At 36.0% G+C, this 25179-nt stretch overlaps 2 protein-coding genes across 2 annotated transcripts in view; one reads left to right on the top strand and one right to left on the bottom strand.

Moving 5' to 3' along the window:
* Window positions 1–2372: 2372 nt before the first annotated feature.
* scyl1 (SCY1-like, kinase-like 1) overlaps window positions 2373–25179 on the top strand; it is a 59170-nt gene continuing 36363 nt past the window's right edge. The window contains exons 1-11 of the mRNA XM_039769345.1: window positions 2373–2562; window positions 9001–9141; window positions 9381–9503; window positions 10494–10717; window positions 15242–15332; window positions 19093–19248; window positions 22310–22468; window positions 22574–22681; window positions 23363–23476; window positions 24228–24383; window positions 24722–24910. Of these exons, the coding sequence (XP_039625279.1) occupies window positions 2455–2562; window positions 9001–9141; window positions 9381–9503; window positions 10494–10717; window positions 15242–15332; window positions 19093–19248; window positions 22310–22468; window positions 22574–22681; window positions 23363–23476; window positions 24228–24383; window positions 24722–24910 (1569 nt within the window). The 5' untranslated portion in view covers window positions 2373–2454. The remainder of the gene's footprint in view (window positions 2563–9000; window positions 9142–9380; window positions 9504–10493; window positions 10718–15241; window positions 15333–19092; window positions 19249–22309; window positions 22469–22573; window positions 22682–23362; window positions 23477–24227; window positions 24384–24721; window positions 24911–25179) is intronic.
* LOC120539353 (zinc transporter 1-like) overlaps window positions 12205–25179 on the bottom strand; it is a 79816-nt gene continuing 66841 nt past the window's right edge. The window contains exon 3 of the mRNA XM_039769347.1: window positions 12205–13504. Within this exon, the coding sequence (XP_039625281.1) occupies window positions 13491–13504 (14 nt within the window). The 3' untranslated portion in view covers window positions 12205–13490. The remainder of the gene's footprint in view (window positions 13505–25179) is intronic.

Genomic DNA, 25179 nt, shown 5'->3' on the forward strand with positions numbered 1-25179 from the left:
GACTGCAAAGTGGTGGCAGGGGAAAGCATAGTTAGACAACATAGGATGGTGGTCTGTAGGATAACAATGGAGATAAAGAAGAAGAGGAGAGTGAGGACAGAGACAAGGATCAAATTGTGGAATTTGAAAAAGGAAGACTGCAAGGTTGAGTTTAGGGTGGAGGTAAGACAGGCACTGGGCGGCAGTGAAGAGTTAAAAGACAGCTGGGCAACTACAGCAAAAGTGGTAAGAGTGACAGCAAGAAGGGTGCTTGGCGTGACATCTGCAGAGAGGAAGGAGGAAAAGGAAACCTGGTGGTGGAATGGGGAAGTACAGGGGAGTATACAGAGGAAGAGGATGGTGAATAAGAAGTGGGGTTTTCAGAAAGATGCAGAAAGTAGACAGGAATTCAAGGAGATAAGGTGTAAGGTGAAGAAAGAGGTGGCAAAAACAAAAGAAAAGGTGTATAATGAGATGTAGGAGAGGTTGGACACTAAGAAGGGAGAAAAGAAAAGAGGATATAGATGGAAACGTACTCACAAGAGAGGGGAGTGTGTTGAGTAGATGGAAAGAGTACTTTAAGAGCCTGATGAATGTAGAGAATGAGAGAGAGAGAAGGTTGGATGATGTGGAGATAGTGAATCAAGAAGTACAATGGATTAACAAGGAGGAAGTAAGAATAGCTATGAGGAGGATGAAGAATGGAAACCAGATGACATACCTGTGGAAGCATGGAGGTGTTTAGAAGAGATGGCAGTGGAGTTTTTAACCAGATTGGTTAACATAATCTTGGAAAGTGAGAGGATGCCTGATGAGTGGAGAAGAAGTATACCGGTACAGATTTTTAAGAATAAATGGGGATATGCAAAGTTGTAGTAACTACAAAGGGATCAAATTGATGAGCCACCGCATGAAGTTATGGGAAAGAGTAGTGGAAGCTAGGTTAAGAAGTGAGGTGATGATTAGTGAGCGGCAGTATGGTTTCATGCCAGGAAAGAGCACCACAGATGCAATGTTTTCCTGTGAGGGTGTTGATGGAGACGTATAGAGAAGGCCAGGAGTTGCGTTGCATCTTTGCGGACCTGGAGGAAACATATGACAGGGTGAATAGAGAGGAGTTGTGGTATTGTATGAGGAAGTCGGAAGTGGCAGAGAAGTATGTAAGAGTTGTACAGGATATGTACAAGATAAGTGTGACACTAGTGAGGTCTGCGGTAGGAGTGAAGGATTCATTCAAGGTGGAGGAGGGATTACATCAGGGATCAGCTCTGAGCTCTTTCTTATAATTAATGGAGATGGTCAGGTTGACAGTCGAGATTAGACAGAAGTCTTTGTGGACTATGATGTGTGCTGATGACATTGTGATCTGTAGCGATAGTAGGGAGCAGATTTAGGAGACTCTGGAGAGGTAGAGATATGCTGTAGAGAGGAGAAGAATGAAGATCAGTAGGGCCAAGACAGAATACTTGTGTGCAAATGAAAGGGAGGTCAGAGGAGTGGTGAAGATGCAGGGAGTAGAGTTGGCGAAGGTGGATGAATTTAAATGCTTGGGATCAACAGTACAGAGTAATGGGGATTGTGGAAGAGAGGTAAAAAAGAGAATGCAGGCAGGGTGGAATGGGTGGAGAAGAGTGTCAGGAGTGATGTGTGACAGACGGGTACTAGCATGAGTGAAAGAGAAGGGCTACAGGACAGTAGTAAGACCAGCTATGTTATATGGATTGTAGACGGTGGCACTGACCAAAAACAGGAGACAGAGTTAGAGGTGGCAGAGTTAAAGATGTTAATATTTGCATTGGATGTGACGCGGATGGACAGGAGTACTGTACATTAGAGGTTCAGCTCAGGTTAGACGGTTTGGAGATAAAGTCAGAGAGGTGAGAATTTGTTGTTTTGGATATGTGCAGAGGAGAGATGCTTGATATATTGGGACAGGATGCTAAGGATGGAGCTAACAGATAAGAGGAAAAGAGGATGGCCTAAGAGGAGGTTTATGGATGTAGCGATAAAAGACATCCAGGTGGTGGGTGTACCAGAGCAAGATGCTGAGGACAAGAGGATATGCAAAAAAATGATCTGCGAAACAAGAAAAATGGGTAGTATAAGGAATTTGACCTCCTTTTTACTGTAGTTAACGCACTTGTGTCCTTAATTTGAGAAAATTATTTTTAATGTTTTAAAAAACGGACTTTAAAAACGAATTGTTACATTTCAGGTTTTATCAAAAACTATTTTCCACAGCTCTCAAGCATTTACCTGTTGGGCTATTCAGCCTTTTTTTTTTTTAATTTTTTTTTGCACTGAGTCACGACTAAGACGACCGACTAATCAAAGCCCAGAGACGTATTCTAGGCACGGGGTTCCCCCTAGCGACCATCCTTTTCATTGCAGCGCTTTCCACTCCTCGTCGCAGCCTAATCGTGTCGCTGCTTCCCGGTGTGCGTAGCTTTCCATGTCGGCTGCCTGGGAGGCAGAATGTGGTCCTTCTTCGCACGGGATCCCGTTAAAGATTTCCAATATGAAGTCTTACCGGATTGCCAGGAGACGGCCGGAATATGGAAACTTCATCGTGGAAAGCGGAAGGTAGGACGACGATGAGGTGTTAAGGCCTTGCGTCAAGACGATGCTCACGGCCACGGGGCTCGAGTAGAAAAACAGCCGGGCCGTGGATGACGTGGCTGCCAGAGAACAACAAGTCCGTAAGGTGCGAGAATTTACAGAGCACCGACCCTTTTATTCGTTTCGGCAAACAGGCAGTGCACTGGACACAAAGTGCCACGTCGCCTGATAACCCCGAGTGAAGGGCTAACCCTTAAGGTGCGCGTAGGAACTGCACTGACCGGTCCTGCCGGCGCCACAAGAGGAGGATCTGCGGCTACGGCGTGTGCAGTGGACGCACAGGGGGAGGGCAGGGTACGCGGGGGTCTTCGGTAGGCCGAATGTAGCCCCAGTTGGTGCTCGTTATCTAGGATAAATCGCATTTCAACAGACTTGTATAGCCTTACTGCTGTTAGCCCGTCTCGGTTTTCATGATCAAAGTGGCAAAGTTTTTCTGATTATGGCTACTGGTGAAAATATTTTATTTTAACCATTCATAAGAAAAACTAATGGTGGCACAGTCAAATGGTATTAAATTAAGATTACATTTTAGAAAAGTAAACTGTTATATATCATATTTATTTTCTAAAGCACTTTACAAGTGCACAACTAAAGTTCACTTATCCACCTATCTGTTTAAAGACCAACTTAATCCATTTCTGGGCCTGGAATTTATTCTAGTAGCATCAGGTGCAAGGTGGCAACAAACCTTGGACAGGATGCCATTTCATCACAGAGCATAATCATATCAGCACCCTCTTTTACTCATACCAGGCAACGTTGTAGGAACCCAGGGCTCTGGAATTGTGGGATAGTAGCACAGATCACCATGCTTAGCTTGAGGAAGCATGGACTGGTGCTATATTCGGTGTTGGTTCCTGCCTTTTACCCAGTACAGTTGACAATGGCATCAGATAACCGTAATTCAGAACTTGGTGGCAAAATGCATGCGTGGATAGTTGTATATTTTTTATGGGAGGGGGCATGGACAGTGTGAGTGACATGGTGGAGTTCACATAAACAGGTAGGGTGGCATATTTAGGCAGATCACCTGTAAAATACTATGAGCAAAATGTCGATTTTAATGCAACATTTTTCATACTCCTCTGTTAGTAGCCCAGTGCGTGTTTGCTGTCTGAGTGGAGTTTGTACATTCTCCTCATGTCTGCATTAGCTTTATTTTACACCCCGAAAGAAGTGCCAGTTAGATTAGTGTATTTGAAGATTCTAAACTGGCCCTATCTGAGTGGGAGTGGAACATTTGTCCACTTCTGTTTTATGTCTTGCTAACCTTAGCTCCCTGTAAACCTGAAACTGGACTAAGTGGTTTTGAAAATGATTATCTTTTTTTTAATATGCAGCTTTAGAAGATAGTACAAGATGAAGTAAATTAAGCACTTAAATATTTACCATGGTGTCTTACAATATTTTTCCAAAATAAATAAATTAAAAAAAATGATGGTGGGGGTTGGCTATTGACATGGATTGCATTTAAGAGTATCATTTTTAGACTGTATTTGCTTTCTACAGGCCTTCTTATTTTTCCTGCAGATTTCAAAGATGAGCATGATAGGATGACTATTTACTCTAAATTGTCCCAGTTTGGTTTTGTGTGTTGATATAACCTGCATTTTCCTGGCAACCTATCCCAGGTCTGTTCCTGCTTTGTGTCTGATGCTGCCTACTTGTGATCCCGAATTGAATTAAATGAGTTTCGAAATGGATAAATGAAGGAAGTGAATGTTCAGGAAATGTATGTTGATGTCATGGTGTAGAAATCAGTGTTGTCACAAACCTAGTTGTCTGCAATAGGTTGTGCAGCAAGCCTCTGGCACAGTAGTGCAACTTGCATCAGTTGTCACTGGTGTTTCCCCGAGGGAATAGTTGAATGTTCAAAAACTGCTCTAGTAATGGTACCGAAAGGTTAAGTCATTGGTCAGTTCAGTCTCCACCACCAATGCTTTAAACTCTTTTTTTTCCTGGCAAAGTGTCTGTGCTTTATTTGTCAAAATAGAAATACAGCTGTACTTGAAAAATGCCTTGTGTAGTGGGGCAGTAATATGATTGCATGACATAAAAGGATGCTTAGGGTGCCAACAGGGTAACAAGACCCCTTTTATTTCAGTCAAAACAGAAAATAACAGAAAGTTAAGCATTTTCTTTAACAAACTAATGAACATCTTGTTCAGACTATCTGGGAAGAAAAACATGCTTCGTTAAAGCAAGCCAGGTCCATATCAAATGTGATGCCATCCTCTGTGGCTGCTCTGCTTTTATACGCTGTCGACCGGAAGGGGCAGACCCTCTTTTGATTCAGTGCTTTTAAGGGACAGTCTCTCCGGGCTGTGAGAGGAGGAGAAGACAAGTGTGTTAGCAGAAATGCCCCCTCTCATCCCACAATGGTATTACTTACTTCGGGTGAATCTGGAAGGTGACCCTCTGGCGCGCATGCATGATACTTAGCATTGTGTATTCTTAATGGGGCTCATACTGTATGATTTACAGATTAATAAAATTAAAATGTCATTAAAACAGTCTTGCATGGCCAGAAAAAGAAATTCCAGGCTGTTGACATTTTGAATGTGTGAAGAGTGTACTGAAAATAGTTTTTCAGAATTGACCGATTCAGTAATTGGAATAATAAATATTTGGAATATTCAGTGGATTCTAATTAGAAGATACAAATTCAAAGTATTTACTTGGAATTTTACAGATCCACATACTTCTCTAAACACATTATCTTCTTGTCACTTGTTTGGGCTTTCAGGATTAGTTTTTGGTTGTTTCATAATTCACTTAATGATGTCTTTTAAAAGGCTCATTAGATGAGTGCCCCCAGCCAGTAAGGTAAAAGTAGTGGGGTTCCTGTCAAGCTGCCACACTTTTGACATGGCCACGTGGATTTCCTACAACAACTTCTGTGGTTTAATAGAAACAAGTTGTTATTAATGCAGTTAGACAGTTGGACTGACGTAATCTTACAGTGCACAGAGTTTACTACTGGAGAAACTACTCTAGCCTTACCTAAAAATATACTCTTGGAAGCATGTTCTGACAGTTGTCCATTCATGCTTATAAGCAGATGTTAAATGTATGCACAAGTTGTGTTTAGGTGTGATAAAATCAGAGAGTAAATATAGATGGCAGCATTTATGCCATTTGTTTCTTCCACACACAAAAATCTTTCATTGCTTCCGTATCTTTAAATTTCAATACCTAAAAGAACATAACATCTCGCAAGTCCACATAATCTCAATCAGAGTTGTTATGGAGCTGAAGGCTATCATGGAATTATGGGAGAAAATATTAGAACCAGTCCTATACAGGGCTCACTTTTGATTGACAGTTAACATGTTATGCATGTGTTTGGGGTTGTTTGTGGAAAACCAGAGTGACCAAAGGAAAACCCAAATACACAATAAAGGGACGTGAGGCTTAAATCTAAGATACTGCATCCATGAGGGAGCAGCATTGCCCACTGCATTATTATCATTATTTATATGTAGATCATTTTTGTTAAGTACAGGGCACTAATATGAAACAGCAAATAGAATTTGTATTAAGCATCTCAGACCTTAGAGGTTTGGTATCCCCTCATGTTCACATCTAAGTGAAGTTTGTATATTCTCCCATTATGTGAGTGGGCTTCCTAGCTCATAGTTCAATATGCCTCCATTAAGTGTGTATTTCCTGCAGTGGTGTTGATCGGGTGGTAGGCTTTTCCTCCATGTGATGCAATGCTGGAAAAGATGGCTTTAGAAAATAGAAGAATGTCTGTCTATAGCAAAAATGTTATTTCTGTATTATAATACTGTTGAGTGTGAAGACGGATTCATTAGATAATTGTAAAATTTAACTTTTTTCAAAATATCATTAATTGTTAACAACCATATGACTATGTTTATGGTTGAGGTAAATGTTGCCACATTAACAAAATTGCGTTTTCATTAATATTTGATCTACAAACTACCCCACCACCTGAAACAAGTCTGAAGACGTAACAGCATGCATTTCTTATACATTTTGGTGGTATTAGAATTCGCACACAAGTGTGAGTTTGCCTTGCATTACACTGACACCCCATCCATGGTTGATTGGATTGGTACTTTTGAAACAGGACTCTTTACTCTAGTGACCCTGAACTAGATTAAATGTGTTTGAAAATGGATGGATAGATGGATAGCTACCAGACACCTAGTGGCCCGCCAAGTAGATTTACATGCATCTGTGTGCTTGTTTCATAATGCTTTATAGTGGTATCACATTACAGAACACAAAAGGTACCAACTAAACTCTTAGGTTCTTTTCTCAGTAGGGAATAGGAAGAAATATCAAATCCATATATGTTCCTGCTACTTGTAACTTTTTACCTGAGTAATTGTCCACACTGTACCATGTGTATTTAACCCTAGGGACCTTTATAAGTAGGCTACTTCTCTGACTGAGGCTGTCTTTCACTCCTTTACGTAAACCCAGTTTATCACCAAAAGAGGGCTTCACAAGAGTGTCCTCTTGTACCCTTAAGGTGCTGCAGCTAGATTAGGAATGAGAATGTAAACCTCTTGGCAACCTAGTAACAGTCAGACAGGGTCAAAGCTTTTACTTAAACATTTATTTGCATCAAAATCATTAACAGAAAATACCTAATACAGAGATACAAAGAATCATACAAACCATGTGTGTTAAGTCTTCATTCAGTCCAAATAGCAGTACCAAGATGCTGACCACCATTCCTTTCCCAAACTTCTTTTCTTTAGTTACAGATTGTGTTCTCCAGGAAAACAAAGAGAAAGAGAACTTTTGGAAAACAAGTGCCAGTTTTTAAAAGCAAAAGAGAGGAGGAAGGGGGCTCCTTTGAAAGTGTTCAAAAAAAAAAAAAACAAGAATCAGTAGCAGCTCTCCTCCAGTCTTGCCAAAATGTGAGCAAACACACAGAACATTTAGCGTACTGGTATCTAACTGGGGTAACATGGCATGGCGACAGTTGTTTTTGTTGCTTCATATAGAAAATGCTACAGGCATCATTATCACTTAAGCTCAAAGCTAGTTCTCTGGGATTCAATGCTTTTTAAACAAAAAGGTATAAAATAAACTATAGCTTTCTGTTTTGTGTTCTAACTTGTCAAGTATGCACTACACTCCTGTTCAGCTTGACAAGATGAGAAGCAAAAGGCTGTTACAGGCTAAACAGATTAAAGTTATCGCCTGTACAAATCAGATGTCTTAAATGTGTTTTAATATTCTAGATACTGTATGTGTTATCAGGACACTCAATCATAGAAATAGATGATACTTGTTTCAATTTACTATCTTACTGATTTTCTGAAAAATCTAAATTGTTCTGCAGCATGGGTTGTAAAATGTTTTTTTGGGGGGTATTATTAAATGCTGGTAAAGTTAAATCCTCGTATGAAAGTAGCAACGGTTTTCACCTTTATTGGTACATCATGTCTAAATTAGTTATCGCAACTGATTATCATCTAAATATTGAAATGATGAAAACTCCACAGTGCTTTTATTAGTGGAACTAGAAAAGTTATTAACAAAATCAAAACAAATGAATACAATAACTTATAAAAACTGGTTTAGTGGTAACTATCTGAAATTGCAGTTGCTTACTGCCTTACCCCTATAATTTCTTTCCACCATTTTTTGCCTTTAATTAACATGTAAAGGGAGAAACTCGGACATCCTACCATGGTTATTTTCAGAACTTCCTCTTGGTCTCCTCTTCTTCACCTCCATCACAGTGTCATTCTCTACCAAACACAGAGCATATTGACCTCTTCACTAGTGCTGTATGTGTAGTTTGCATTGAAGAGTTCTTTTTTTTGGCAGATTCTTTTCCTGAAACCAGTCTCCTTTACTTATCAGTTTTAGTTTACTCTTAAACCCTGAAAAAGTCAAGGGTGTGTCATCATTTGGCAGGTTATTCTGACCTAAATACAGTGTAAATATAGCAAGCACTAACCTGCCAGTTTCCCTGATTTATGTCACCATCACCTTATTCAAAAGTTAGTTAAGCATGACTGGTCTATGCATAAAAATAATTCATCATTATCAGAATATAAATGTTTCACATTTTGTTTTAGTAGAATACGTAGTGTTCATTTAGGAGGTGCCATCTTGTATATTAGATTTTAATTATGTGTTCGCAAAGGAATAAAATAAATTGTGTGCAAGTAATCTGAAGCAAGCAGTCAGTCACTCAGATGAAGCAGAGATCTTGATTGAATTTTAACTGTCAAATAAAACATTCTTCATTTGTCCATGTTTTACATTATCTGCCATTCAACAGGACATTTTTAAAACCATGAAAGTAAAAATATAAGGAATATGTTTCCTGAGGTTGTCTTTTTTTTATGCTTCTGGCATTTTCATCATAATTTTCTTCATCAAGTTGACTCTTTTGCTTGTATTTAGACTACAGGTGATCCTGTTTCTGTGTTTGTATACGACGTGAAGCCAGGATCAGATGAACACACTCAGTTAGCTAAAGCAGCTTTCAAGAGGTTAAAAACACTTCGTCACCCTAACATCTTGTCCTATGTTGATGGGCTGGAGGTAAGCTGCCAATTTCCATAATGTCTAAAATGGTATCTAAACCTTCATTTGTATATACAGGTACCTTACTGTTTAGTTAATAAACCTGGCTTTGCATGAAAAGAGCATGGATGTATTCCCATTAATGTGCGGATGATTTTAACAAAATTCATTGTTTGTATGGTCCAGCTGGTTTATATTCTCTGCGCATAGTTGGTTTTTGATGTAATTGAATGTATTGGTGTCTGTTTTCTTGGCAGACTGACAAGTGCCTGTACATAGTAACTGAGCCTGTAACACCTCTGAGTGCTCACTTAAAAGAGAAGAAAGATTCCGGAGGATTGAGTGAATTGGAGATCTCCTGGGGACTCCACCAGATTGTGGTAAGTAGAGCAAACAGGAAAAGGAGCACATCGGAATGCTTCCTTCAAGAGCATATAGCTCACAAAAGATGACAAGCTTCTTGCTTCATTACTGCATTTGATGGGCTGTGGTCAATACCAGTTGTGGCTGCAGTTAACTATATAAAATAAAGTGTTGGGGCTGTTAGCACATGTGGAAAATCATAAACGGCATGTGTGTAAAATATTTTTGAGCTTTATCTTTGAGGACTGTCATCAAGAATGTTTTATGTTAGCAGTAAATCATTATTTTAAATAGTTTGTAATCAGTAGTTGCCTTTTACCAAAACAATTCATCACCTGTCTTGGACTTGGGTTGAAGTATTATGAAAATTTAACAGAATTAAGTATACATTGAAATCTCGAGGGCTAAGGTATAAAAATCTTTTTTTTTTTCCCTAATGAAATATGTCAAGGGTGATTTAAGGTGTTCTTGAAAATAGCATGTGCCTCAAAGTGTTAGCTTAGCATCAAGTATCATTTTAACATAGTACATCGCATATGCATATTTTGTATTTTAAAATTAACATACCAAATGGGCTATTGTTCATATAAGTATTTCAATGAGTAGTATAGTCATATACTGGGACCTTGTACTAAGCTTTAAATTGAGTCATTTTTTCTAGGCCATGTGTAGCAAAATTATATCTCTCCCTTATGAATTAATGTGTGTTTTTAAGTGAATTTTATGAAAGCTGTTTAATTTATCTTGTGCATAGTTAAGGCACCAAATTTTTGCATACAAGGTTTCTTTGCATCCATGATATAAGAGCAGAACATGACAAATTATGCATATTGTGTTTCTTTTACTGAGCTAAAATACCATGTTTGTAATCTTTCTTTAATTCTGCAGCTTATAATGTGAGCTGTTATCTAAAGTTGTATGACCCTGTTTAATGTTTCTAGTAACGTATTAGCTTTGACTTATAGTATTCAAGTACTTCTTGATTTGTTTCTTTTCCACTTTTTCAGAAAGCCTTAAGTTTTCTGGTGAATGACTGTCATCTGATTCATAACAATGTGGGTATTTGGGCTATATTTGTGGATCGAGCTGGAGAATGGAAGTTGGGTGGACTTGACTACATGTTTTCTGCACAAGGCGAGTCTGCACCTCCCATACGTTTTGGTGGCTCAGAAATGGAAAAGTATGACCCCCCAGAGAAGTCTGAAAGCAACAGGAACTCGGGAGAAAAATGGTATTTTTTTTTAGTAATTAAAAATCATGTTGTTATTTTAACAGAGCAGCTGATTTGTGTAGACATTCTAGTTTATATACCTATCTGATATTGTTTTATTTAAATTCACCTGCTCTGCATGAGACTATGGAACACCATTTGTGCCAAACTAAACAAAGAAAAAAGGCAATTTTAAAGAACCACATCAAAGGTGCGGCAATATGTATAAAGGGTTCATTAAATTGTGAAAAATGCATTATTAACATATTAAGTAAAATAATTCCTATTTAATATAATTTCATCATTTTATTTAGTTTTAATATTGCATTTATTACATTTAATTTCAGGTTTTGTTTAAAAATTACTTTAAGTAATGTTTTTATTTAACAGTGTGATTTTTCTTAATTGCTCTTTTAATGCCACCACTATTTACCTGAGAATATTTATTTTCATTATTTATTTATTTTTTTAAATTAACTTCTTAATCAAGACCAACATACTGAACTGATTTCTGTCATTTGCTGTTACTTTTGACTGAGTCTAGGTAGCAGGCTACCAAATCATTAATGGACTTTTTTGCATTTAAACTGGCAAAAGCATGGAGGCAGAATAAATGGCAAATAGTTAATTTTCAGGCAGTGATACAAATTATTTAACACATGTTGTTACTTTGAGACAAACTTACGGTATTTTGGAAAAACTTGGGTCAATACTGTTAGTGGCTTTCAGAATGTTGTCATTAATGAAGAAATCTTCATTAGTTCAACACTGATTGAGCAACATGTTTGCCCAGAAGGGGCCTGTAAACAAATCACAAAGGCACACATTAGTGCTAAAATAACCATGGCTAGAAATTCCAGTTGTTGTTGTTTTTGTCTGAATATATGATCATCTAATGGTCTTGATAGAAAGGTGATGAAACCATCATGAAAAGAGTCATTCTCAAATAAATTACACAAGACCTTTAGAAATGTAATATATGGAAATATAAGCACTCTTTAAACGTATGTCTATTTTAAAATAATACTCGTAATAATTAAATTTAACATAACTATATTAATTGAAACAAAAATACAATTATTGAAATTGTATTTCATAATAATTAAATGGCTTTTATTAATGGTGCCATTTTCCACAATTTAAAAACTGATTTATATCTATTGTTGCACTTTTTCATAAGATTATTATAGAATTCCCTTTTTATGTATTTGGTATAACGGTTTTTCATAATTACCCAAGTTCAAAACATTTTTCCACCACATAGCAGCCATTTTCCAGGTTGAAGTTTTACCAGGAAAGATTTTACAGATTGCTCGGCACCATTTTTAGTGAACATATTTTCAAAATGTTAGATTTGATAAACTGCTTAGTTTGCTTTATAGCATTTTCTAACAGTATCTGTTACTATTCATCAAGACTGAAGTCTTAGATAATGTAATTGGATTATTCATATTTTTTGGACCTTTGTTATGAAATCATATGATTTAACCAGAGAAGAATAACTTATATTACCACTGAGATAAAAAATGTATTGTTTTTGGTTTATTAATAAGCAATAATGTCTGTAATCTGGAAAATGATAAACTTGTATCTCTGATTGGGGGAGGGGGGTCTGATGGTCCTTTCACATTGTGTAGATTAACATTTTTACTTTCAACCATAAAAGTCATAAATACCTTAAGACATTATCCTTATATGCCACCACTCCAAACAAGGACATGTTTTAAAATGTACATAAAAACAGAAGACACACTGAGAAATATTTTACTGTAATAAACATTGTGTGAAGATTGTGCTTTCCCTCACACAGCTCAGGATTTCTGTGCAGTGCTGCTAAGGAATATACTACTGTTATATTTCATATACCATACTTTTCATTAGAAGTGGAGGCTTTCTCCTGGAAAAATTACGTGATTGTCAAGTCTTGTTGTTTTTTTTTTTTTAATCTTCACATGACATCCTAACCAGACAGTGCTTGCTGCATTTTACTGTAACTTTGTTCTCATTTTCTATTTTTAATCACTCTAGACAACATGATCTGTGTTAAAGATTTGTTTCTGTAGTTGACAGTAACTTGCTTTCCTTTTTAAACCTCTTCTACAACAACATCAATTTCTTACATAGCCCCAAATCACACAGGAAATACTTCAATAAGCTTTAACAAAACCCCACCAATCCCTGCCCGCATTAATGTCCTGAAAAATCAAGAAAAACTCCCAAAAACGAAAAAAAAAAACTTGTTGGGGGGTGGGGGATGGAAGAAATCTTGCGAAGGGCAATTCGGAGAGAGAGAGAGAGAGAGAGAGAGAGACCCTCTTCCAGGTAGGATGGGTGTGCAATGGGTGTCACAAAGCGGGGTAGATACAATACATAAAACAGAACACAAGTAATCCTGTTCACAGAGCTATATGGTCACTCTATTATTGCTCCTCAGAAATACAATACAATAGTGCTAACTATTTTGTCCTTGCACAGCTGTCCTCACAAATTACAGGCGAAGTGTGCTGCGATAAATCTTAAGGCAAAATGTAACAAATTATACCACTCACTAAATACAGAACTATCACATATAAGGATATAGATTTATTTAAATACATAAAAAAGCAGAAACGAATTAACATACATGAAAACAACAATATCTGTCATTCTGCTAATTGTAGAATCACAGCCAGATTGTAGAAAAGGAGTCAGACAAGCCAGACATAGTCAGAGTCCTGGAGACCTCTACCAAAAAGCCGTCTCCCAGCTACTGGCCATTCTGCAGCTGAGTCAGCAATCTGATGAAAGGCCATTTCTACCCAATGACACCTATAAAAAAAAAAAAAAAGTTTTGATTCTGCAGAGATGACAAGCTTGCAGTCGGTTTTGTATATTTGTTGCTTTTTTCAGTATCTGGAAAAATATGTTGCTATTTAACAAACATGTCAAAGGAGGAATACAGTCTTGTGTGCTAAAACTAATTATTAATGGACATCCTAAAGTTCATAAGCTGATTAATTCTAAATTCACAAACTATTGCAGGAATACTTAAAGAAGTAGGTTTGGTATGTAAGGTTGTAGATTTAAAGCAAGGATTTTCCCTATGATTAGTTTAAATACTGTAGTAAAAGCAAACTGTAGTGACTCAGTGTTTTTATTTTTAAATTCCATCTACAGTATGTTAATATCTTGCAATATTAATGAACCTTCCTAGTTGTACATACTTTCAGTATATGTTTAGATAGGTATTTGTTAAATAATCGGCAGGCAAATGTAAGAATGATGGAAAATTTACATAGTTAAATGTCAAGGTGTGTGCTTGTGATAAATGAGAGGATGACAATTGTGATTTTCCTCTTCCAGCATTTTCTGGTAATACAAGTCATGATTCCTAAAATGGAAGACATTTTGGTTTGTTTGCACTATATTCTGCATTCAAAAAATATTCATTCTTTTTGCCTGATATTCCCTATATACGAGGTGTGGCAAAAAAGTAATGAGACTGATTTTTTATTTACCAAAGTTTTTATTTTTTTTCAAACATCAATGTTATCCCCTTCAAAGTAGTTCCCTTGGGGAGCTACACACCGATGGAGACGTTGTTCCCACTGTTGGTAGCAGCGCTGGAAGTGTTCAACTGGTATGGTCTTCAGCATGTCCGTTACACTCTTTTGGATGTTTTCTAAAGTCCCGAAATGACGTCCTTTGAGGACATTTTTCAGTTTAGGAAAAAGGAAAAAGTCACACGGACTGAGGTCAGGTGAATAAGGGGGCTGGGGAACCACAGGAATGCCCTTTGAGGTCAAAACTTCTGTTATTTAGAGGGTAGTTTTTCGGCACCATTTTGTCACAGACCTTTCGCATTTGTGCAAATGTTCAGTCAAAATTTGATGAACGGTAAATCTGTTCAAATTTAGTTGTTCACTCAACATTCTTAATGTTAAACGACGGTCTGATCTCACAAGAGTGTTCACACGTTCGATGTTTTCGTTGGTTTTCGAAGTTGAAGTCCTCCCTGAACGGTGTTCATCTTCAACGTGTTTTCTGCCTTCCAAAAATGATTTGTGCCAGCGAAAAACTTGAGCTTGAGATAAAGAATGTTCCCCTTAGGCCTGTTTTAACTTCACACTTGCTGTTTAATGGCACAACGTTGCTCCAAATTCCGCTGTTCCATTTTGTGTGACGCACAACCAAAAACACAACTTCGCTAATAGCAGTCACAAAAATCACGTAGTTAATGGAAGGAGTCGAAACTCGACTGAGCTATGGGAGGGTACTGATACACGTGCTCTATCAAGGACATCAGCGCAGCGTTGCCAGATCGCTTGCAGTGTTGCCAGTCTCATTACTTTTCTGCCACACCTCGTATGTCATCTTCCTTCCTTCCAATTCAGATTGATTTGAAACGATACATTATCTCTTTAGTGACAGGCTATTGTGTTAAAGAACCATATTAATAATTTAAAGTATAATTACCCAGAGTTTGGAAATATTTCATATAGCTTTTCAGCCAATTCTGTATAGTAATAAAAATGTTACAGTTCACAAAATCTATGCTATTTGCAGGTCAGCTGATGTATGGCGCCTGGGATGCTTAATTTGGGAAGTGTTTAATGGACCCTTGCCTCGCTCGTCCTCTTTGAGAACACTTGGCAAGGTATGTTTGCTGTTACAATTCAGCTAAAACAATATTATTAAGTATAGCTATTTTGCCAAGTATAGATAATCCACTAAAGTTCTGTTGGAATAATAATCTCGATCAGATGTATTACTGTAAGCTTTTCTTATATTATTAATATAATGCTAAAATAACACAAAGAATAATCCATTTATTGAATAATTTAGCTGTCTTTTTTAACTTTTACATCAGAGATAGCCTATAGTTAATAATGTAGCAGTTTCATAATTATCACTAATTTACTTTAATTTCATAAATATAATCCTTATTCTTTGTACTCTTTTTATTATTATTATTATTATTATTATTAAAACAATAATGCTAGTTAATTAGGTGTAGCTTATACTATATCTTTTTTATTCTAACGAAACAGTCCTGCCTTTTGTCATGGCCTCTGTGCCCACAGGGAGAATTCAGTAGACATACCTAATATATCTTATCATTGAAACACAGGGAATATTTTGGGTGAAGGCTGGATATTAATGATTATTACTTGTTTGACTATATATATATATATATATATATATATATATATATATATATATATATATATATATATATATATATATAAAAAAAAACATGCACAGTTGTGAAAATTAATTCTGAAGAAAATATTAGTATTTTTATTTGTTAATAAATATGCTGTACTCTATAATTCTGCATTTTAAATTTACACTTTAGTATTTTATATGTTATTTCTATGAAGCTTATACATTTTTAGCAAAAACACCAGATTTCCAGGGTATGGCCAATGTACAGTAGATTCATAAAATTATTCACTGGCTGTTAACCCATTTTATTAAAGTAGTGATTACTATATAAAAATGCAACAAAATAGGTTTTTGTTTTGGATACATTTAAAATAATTGTGTAATAGAATTCCTGCAATTACATGTGGTATGTGAGTAGTGTTATCAGCACTTTCTTTGAGTTGTCATGACCACACTGTGAGTATGAATCTTCACTCGAAATGAAAGTTAGTCAATTCTGAAGGTATACGTGCAATAAAATGAGATGTTACTAAATAAATGGGCTTGGTTGGACTAAAAAAAAGTGAAAATATTGCCTTGGTACTTGGTATTACTAAAATGATTATTGTTTTCTGCACTAAATGAGTCATAATTAAAAACAAGTATATGTGTAATGTCACAATTTTACTTTATGTGGTGTCATTTACCAAGCATTTTATATACAGCATTCACATACAAAGCATATGCTATCATGGTTTATACTTCCTCATCATTTTTTAAAAGTTTTTTCTATAATTGTATCTTTTTTTTTTTAATTCTGAAACAGTGGAGATTGTTTTTGTAGAGAAATCGGGCACAGTTGATGTCAGTCATATGAACAGAGGCAAAAATGTAGTCATTGTTGAATGGCTTTGCTGGAAAACCAGACACATGAGTAGCATTCTGTGGAGAATACAACGATGCAGGCCATATATATCATAAGTACATTTCATCTTATCGTATCATCTGAAATTTTTTCTCCTGGTGAAGGTTGTGGTTTCAAGAGACTAAGTACCTTTCCCCAATGTACTTGGGGTCTTTAAAATATCTTAATAAATTGTAGAAATGTTATCTTAGTCTTCAAGACTGGTCAAATTTTTTTTCTGGAATAGAACAAGGTGGGAGGTGAGTAAAATTGGGCAGTTTCTGTTTATCAAAGTTTCCAGCTTGAAAGTAGTGGAAGAATTGATTTGATGAGAAATTGAATTTGAACCATAATTGTTGTGTACAAGTCTCTTAATTGTTTTAATCTAGGACATTTTCCAGACATTAAATAGTGTATATGTAAGTGAGGGTAGAATGCTTCATCCATTGCTCCCATATTCTGAAACAATGAAGTGCAATTAGATTATTAGTGAAATTAAGGTAATTTGAATTAACTGGGGCACAGAGCAGGGAATATAAAAAAGTACTGAAAGGTTTTATTTCTATTGCAAACCAGCCACTTTTATGTACATTGATTTCTGTATATGTCCCAGTGTTTATAGCATGTATACTGTATTTGCCACACAGTAATAAAATTGAAAATTAAGTAATGCCATGCCCCTTTATGCTCTAGGTCACTGTGGAGTTGTCCTTTGGATGGGTGGATGTTTCGAATTCCAAATAAATTAAGTTATGATTGAGTCTAATTTCTTAAAAAAATGATTTGCTAACGTATATAGGGATGCTTTGAAATAGGAAGAGAAGCTCGGGAAGGATGGTCATCTTAACAATGTTGATTCTCCATGCACATGATGTTTAATTTTTTTCCACGCAGGCAGCAAAATTATATTGAAAAAGAGCTTTATATTTACTTGTGATATTTATCTCTAGATATTTAATCTGATCTGCGAAGATAAATGGAAGGTTTTTAGTCTAGAGAATTCACTGGAAAAAAGCACACTTTTATTGAAATTGATTTTGAATTCAGATATCTTTTGCTTTTAGGACTGCTGGCACAGAATTTTGTAGGTCAAATATATACAGTACCATATCATCTGCATGTAGTGATATTTTCTGTTCAAGTCCTTCTCTGAGGACCCCCTTTATCTTTGGTGCATTTTAAAAGTATATAGCCAATGATTCAATGACAACAGCAAGGAGCAAATGTGATAAAGGGCGTCCTTGTCGAGTTCCACGTTCTAGTTTGAAGTAGTCTGAAATAATGTTGTTAATACAAACTGAGGCATCTGGAGTAGTGTAAAGTACTTTGTTCCATGCACAAATGATGGGCCCAACCCAAATTTGTGCAATGTGGTGAATAGGTAGTCCCATTCATCCATATCAAATGCTTTTTCTGCATTTAAAGATGGCATCATCTCTAGGGTGTTAGATTTAATGGGTGAATATATTATAATAAACAGATGTCAAAAGTAAGAAGTGAAGTGTCTGTCGTTAATAAATCCAGTTTCCTCTTGTGATATTATAGATGGAAGCACTTTCTCAGTCCTGCCTCTAGCAATTCCATAGCCATCTCTGTGCTCACCATCTAATCAGATGTGTTTTGAAAGTGAACATAAAATGTCAGTCTGTAGTAGGTTTACAAAGCCTACTAAGTTAAGTCAAGCAGCATAATACTTTGCAGATCTTGCTGTACTCTCACTAAAATCACTGAGCATTTTGTCCTGCCAATTTGTAAAGATTTTTAGAGGTTGTAGCATTACCCCTTGATAAAAAGCAGTAAGTTTCTTCTGTTGAATGTTGACAGCACACCTTTGATTAAAACAATTACCAATGTTGGTAGATTTTTACAGCAATATAATTATTGGTGGTATTTAATAATATATTATGTTTTAACCCTCAGGAGATGAACCTACTCTTGATTCATATTCATATAACCTTCACATTATTCACAGAATTCACAGTACTTACAGTATTACCTACACATTCTGTTGTCAAATTAGCTTTTTTACTCTACATATACATTTTATAAACTAAAATCTTACTTAGTCATTTTATAGAGAATATTTTCTTTCAACAAATATAAAAAAATAAGCTGGTAAAAGTACCAGATCTGGTTGGCACCCTGCCCAGGATTGGTTCCTGCCTTGTGCCCTGTGTTGGCTGGGATTGGCTCCAGCAGACCCCCGTGACCCTATTTGGATTCAGCGGGTTAGAAAATGGATGAATGGATGAAGTACCAGATCTTGTTGATTTGAAATGTCATCAAAAATGAGTGGTGTTTAAAAGGAGAAACATTATTAATAATAATAATAATAATAATAATAATAATTTTGTTATTGTTATAGGTCCCTAAAAGCCTTGTTCCTCATTACTGTGAGCTGGTAGGGGCCAACCCAAAAATTCGGCCTAACCCATCACGTTTCCTGATGAACTGTCGGGCACCAGGTGGCTACATGAGCAACAGCTTTGTGGAGACAAATCTCTTCCTAGAAGAAATACAGGTAAGGGTGAAATAATTTTAGTGTCCAATATGAAAGTATATATTTGGCTATATAATACAGACAAATGTGTTTTGCATGATGCCAATCTAATATTTATGCATCACACAAAGATATAATACAACAGAATGACTAAAACTCAGCTTTGATACTTAAATGAATGATAGTCTAGAGGTTCAGTTCACCTGTGTGAATATAACATAGCTGAAGTCTAAAATTACACAATGTGTGAAGGGATTGGTGTCTGCTACTGGGTTTGTTCCTTCCATAGTGCTGCCAGAATGGGCAGCAGTACCCTGTGACCTCTGAATTGAATTAAGTCATTGCAGAATGGGAATTTAATAATCTAAGAATAAAGTTTTGTCTTTTACAGACTAAAGATCATACTTGTTCTTGTATTTATTTATTTATTGCAAAGGTCAGATATGCTTATTTTTCCTGAAGTGTTAGTAAAAGAACTGCAAGTTCAAGTCCTCATGTTTTGTTGTTTTGTATCATATGGAATACTATTTTACCTGTTAAGTATGACTTGAATGGTGGTGTCCAGTATTAATTCCTGTCTTACACCCATTGATGCTTGGACTGTTCTTAAATAGTTATGATGCACTGAAGAAAAAAAAAAGTATGGTCTTCCACATGCATAAAAGAAACCCAATGGATATTTAAAAAAATCTTGATATGCTGAGTGTTGCTGAAATAGCAATATCTATTATAATGAGAAATAAACCACGTCTGGGCTAAACATGCAGTTACAAATCTTGGTGATACTGGTTGATGATGCATATATTCCCAGGTTCTTCCTATGCCATTTAACATAGTCATTACAGAAATATGATTGTCAGAGAAAAAACTGTAAATTGAAAATAAAATGAAAGTATCATAATGACCTGATGAATTTTCAACTGTGTTTATTAAGTGTCTTAGAATTACTTCTAGGAACTGCAGTAAAAGTCAATTTATGATTAATTGTCCTGCTTCAGAGTAGGACATAAGTATTTATGAAGATTCCTATACCAACTACCAACTAGAAGCAAGAATTCACATTTGGGAATGAATGTCATGACTTCCCGATACCCCACGCCATTAATTAGAAAACATGATGACATTTTGTAGGTTTCTGATACTGATGGTAAGACAGTACCACAACTCTTCTACCTGCAGCTCTGTCTTCTGCTTTCTGGTCAGTGCCACCGTCTCCAACCCATATAACATAGCTGGTCTCACTAATGTCCTGTAGACCTTCCCTTTCACTCTTGCTGATACCCGTCTATCACAAATTACTCCTGTCACTCTTCTTCACCCATTCCACCCTGCCTGCACTCTTTTTCACCTCTCTTTCATACTCCTCGTTACTCTGTACTGTTGATCCCAAGTATTTAAACTCATTCACCTTCGCCAACTCTACTTCTTGCATCCTCACCATTCCACTGACCTTCCTCTCATTTACACACATGTATTCTGTCTTGTTCCTACTGACCTTCATTTCTTTCAGCTTCCCTAGGTTAAAGCAAATTTAGAAAATTGCTGTAATTTCAAAATGAATCGCCTTTTATGGCCATGAAAAACAGTTACTGAAACAAGCCACAGTGATCCTTGCACTTTTTCTGAAGTAATGTTCACTCTTCCAAAGTGCCAAGCCATGCCATTCTCCAGAATCTCCCATTTATCTTCTGCAAATCTCTATTAATCTATTGTCTCAAGAGTCTACACCTGCCTACTTGAACGTTTCCAGACTTGTAAAATGTCACAGAAATGTTCCAGGTGTTCAAGGAATGCAGCACTCACTTCACTGTCAATTATCCAGCCCTGTTTATCTTCAGGATAATATGCTGGCTAGTACAATACAGTTTGCACCTATGACCATCTGTATGTTGATACTATGATAATACTTGCGATTCACATATGCTTGATCATCCTCAATTGGAATAATAATCTATGTGTGTGCTGATTTGCATGAATGCAGCTTGCTTTAGCATTACCTCATGTATAGTAATGGGAGGGAATTTATTCATCTGCATTTTATCTCATGCATTGTTAGGGCTTTGAAAGTTTGGTGCAAAATGCAAGAAATGGTTAGCTGTGACATACTCAAATCATTGCTATTGCAAAGCTGCCTTTTACACATAATGTTACCAGCACTTTAATTTTGGCAAACATTGCATGGCTTTTACGCATAGATGGAGCGATCACATAACATATAAGATTTGTTACAATTATTCTTCCACTTCTTTCAAATTGATATCCTTTTTACAAGTTCATTGTTGTCCATCATTTCCAAAACATTCTGCCTTTCACAGGATAAGAGTGCTGATCTTCTGGCAGCTCCTAGTGATTTAGACCAGTTCTAAACTAAAATGCTTTTAATCCTACTTCTAAGAGTTGTGCCAAGTTTGCACTTCATGTTTTCCTACTCTGAGACACTTGGTAAGTACAGGCACTGATCTTGGAAACTTAAATTTTTTTTTTGATTTCAGTGATAAGTGAATCTAAGCCTCCTCAAGTTCAGTAAGAACTTCATTTTCCCAGAATGTTATTAGCAATTGATCTAGTGTATAATAATTTAATATCACTTAATACACTAAAACAGTTAATCTGTCTAATTTTGACTTGGTGCAGCACTTGTGGCAACATGCTTTTTGTTTTTCTTCATGTCTTTTGTTTTTTTTTTTTCTTTGTGTTTTATTTCTCTTAATTCATAGATTAGGCACTGTATGACTTCTGAAAAATAACTTTTTTGTCAAAGATCTGAATAATTTTATCTCCGTTTTTCTATCTATTAATTTATAAAGAAAGAAAAGAATGTCTGATTATCTCAGTTTGCGCATTTGATTCAGCAAATGTAGAAAATTGTCACATGTAAAAAAAAAACAAAAAAAGCTCCATAGATCACTTGTATAAAACATTTAAGGTACAAGAAAAGTTTAACGCAATGGCTGACTTTTATATAGCTAACATATCAGATTGTTTGTCATTTTATTAGCCATTTTTTATATTTATAACATGGCAAGACATGTTTTCCTTTGTGATCATGTACAGCATTATAATTTTGCCATATTCTTCTCAGATTAAAGACCCAACAGAAAAGCAACAGTTTTTCCAGCAACTGAGTGAACATCTTGACACTTTTCCTGAGGAATTTTGTCGACACAAAGTCCTTCCACAGCTGTTGACAGCTTTTGAGTTTGGCAATGCAGGAGCAGTAATTCTTACTCCACTTTTCAAGGTTGTAATTTACTTATAAGAGTAAATATGTACAGTTGCTAGACAACAGTTTATAAATCATCTTATCAGTGTATCTGAAAAAGTCTTCTTGTGTGATCTGTTACAGGTGGGCAAGTTTCTTAGTGCAGAGGAATACCAACAGAAAATTATTCCTGTTATTGTCAAGATGTTCTCCTCAACTGATCGAGCAATGAGGATCCGGCTGCTACAACAGGTAAATGTTACAAAACTTTCATAAACTTCTATTTTTATAGAATTACATAAACAACATTAATGGAGGAAAATGTACCAAATTGCACAAGACCCAAGCCTAAATATTGTGAGAGTGGCAGGGAAGAAAAATTGGCAATTTTAATGCAGTCACTTGAAATGTTCACTTCAAATCAAATGCTAATCTATACCTGCACATTCCCTGGAAAAACGAAAGAAACAGAAGATTCAGTAATCCCCTTCTAGAATGTAAAAATGAATGAAGAGAACCATAGAAAGATGAAAGCAAACATTGTATATACACAGTTTCTGGAAGCTTCCATCTGGGTGCTTACAGATTCTGTGAAGCAGTTTCCATTTTACATTATTCAGTATTCATTATTTTTGAGATTACTTCAAGGATTATTTTTAACCCTTGCCCTTCACATTGATAAGAACTCCTAGAGGAAGGCATTAGTCCAGCTTATTTGTATTTGGTACTTTATATGTTTTGGAGAGACAAAGTCATATATGGATGTTGCTTTTTGCTTAAAAATGTATGTTGCTTTTTGCTCAAATGGGTCTTGCTCTGTAGTTCACTCTGAATGACTGTTTCTTGCCGTCTGGTGATGTGGCATATGCTTTAGCTGTCAACAGAGACTCTGATGTCTTTGGATATATTCTAACTTGCAGTTTTTTGGTCCAGATGGAACAGTTCATCCAGTATCTGAATGAGCCAGCTGTGAACTCACAGATTTTCCCTCATGTTGTGCATGGTTTCATGGACACAAACCCAGCTATTCGAGAGCAAACTGTCAAGGTATTTTAAGGAATGGTTTCAAAATATATGTAAATAATTACTGTAATAATTCTGAGTGACTTTTGTTCTAATGATGATTATAAGAACAAGAATACAGATCATTTAATCTCTCCTGTTTCCACATATATATTGTAGAATGTGTTCATTAAAATTGATACATTCATTCAGTGGGTTGTTTGGAGGGGCAGTTGTTAACATTGCAGCCACACAGGTTCTGGAGGCTTGTTGTAATTAGGTCTGCTTTTACTGTGAATTGGATAAAGTGGGTTTTGTAAATGTATAGGTACCTGGAAATTCAGTCAGTTATTTGCTCTGTTAAGTATCCTAATTGTAACAAAATTTAAAGTTTTACCTTAACATTAGAACTTACCAAAAATTGTTTTTTGCAGGCATGTCTTCTTTTTCAGGTTTTCTGTATGTTTTTATATAAAAATGGAACATTATTATGAACATGTCTTCTGAAAGAGAAGACATTTAAGATGGAGAGGGTTCAGTTGCTGATAAGATTACTGTATTTGTAGCAGTTCTTACACATTTTATTTTTGTATTGCTTTAATCCTTTTTGAAACAACATTTCTTAGAGTGTATTTACAACTGTATTATTTAATCAAAAAACAAAATCTGAGTAATTATATAATCTATGGAAACCTCATTTAATAACAAAAGAATTTGTTATATTTAAAATTTATATTTTTGACATTTTACATGTCAAATGGCACCTTATTTGAATGTTTATCCCTTTTATGACCAGTCAATGCTCCTGCTTGCACCAAAGTTGAATGAACACAACTTAAATGTGGAGCTTATGAAACACTTTGCAAGACTTCAGGCCAAGGATGAACAAGGTCCAATTCGTTGCAATACAACTGTGTGCCTAGGAAAGATCGCCTCCTACCTTACTGCAGGGGTAAAACAGTTTTAAATTTTCTTCCTTCTTTTCATTTTCCTATTCTTAGTCAGTAATTCTGATACTGTTAGTAAAGGTTCAAGGCCCTTGTGATCCCTAACTATGATGCATATTTCATAGAGGGGATGAACGAAAGTTTAATAACTGATAAAACACAAGCAGTAACATTAAAGGTGTTTATTTTTTTACTTATAAAATGTAATATTTTCACATGGGCCTTTTTCTAAACTGTTTTGAAATCCTTTTTGTAGATTTGCTCTTTGAAGCATTCCTATCATATGCTGTTATCCCAATCTAACTCCTTATTATTTAACCAGAGGTTTTCTCTTTGACTGCAGACTAGGCAGCGGGTGCTCACTTCCGCATTTACTCGTGCCACTAAAGACCCCTTCTCCGCCTCTCGAGCTGCAGGAGTTCTTGGATTTGCTGCAACACACAACTACTACTCTATGAATGATTGTGCATTTAGGATATTGCCAGTGCTAAGCACGCTGACTGTGGATCCAGACAGAAGTGTCCGAGATCAGGTACAGTGACATTTTTCTGTCTCACTCATTACAAAAAAGATGCAACTCCTCAAACTGAACGCAAACATTTTTGGCATGTAAAATGCCCTGTAGCAAGAGAGCAAATTTATTTTGATTAAATAGTAACTCCAGTATATGGTGTTTATTGTTTGTTTGCAACTTTAAACTATGATTTGGACCATGCCATTAACCTTTCCTGTGAACACTGGTTGAATTACATTAAACTTCATATTGGAACTGTTTTAATTTATTTTGTTTGAGAGAGTAAA

Source organism: Polypterus senegalus, chromosome 11, assembly GCF_016835505.1.
Source record: "Polypterus senegalus isolate Bchr_013 chromosome 11, ASM1683550v1, whole genome shotgun sequence".
NCBI lineage: Eukaryota > Metazoa > Chordata > Cladistia > Polypteriformes > Polypteridae > Polypterus > Polypterus senegalus.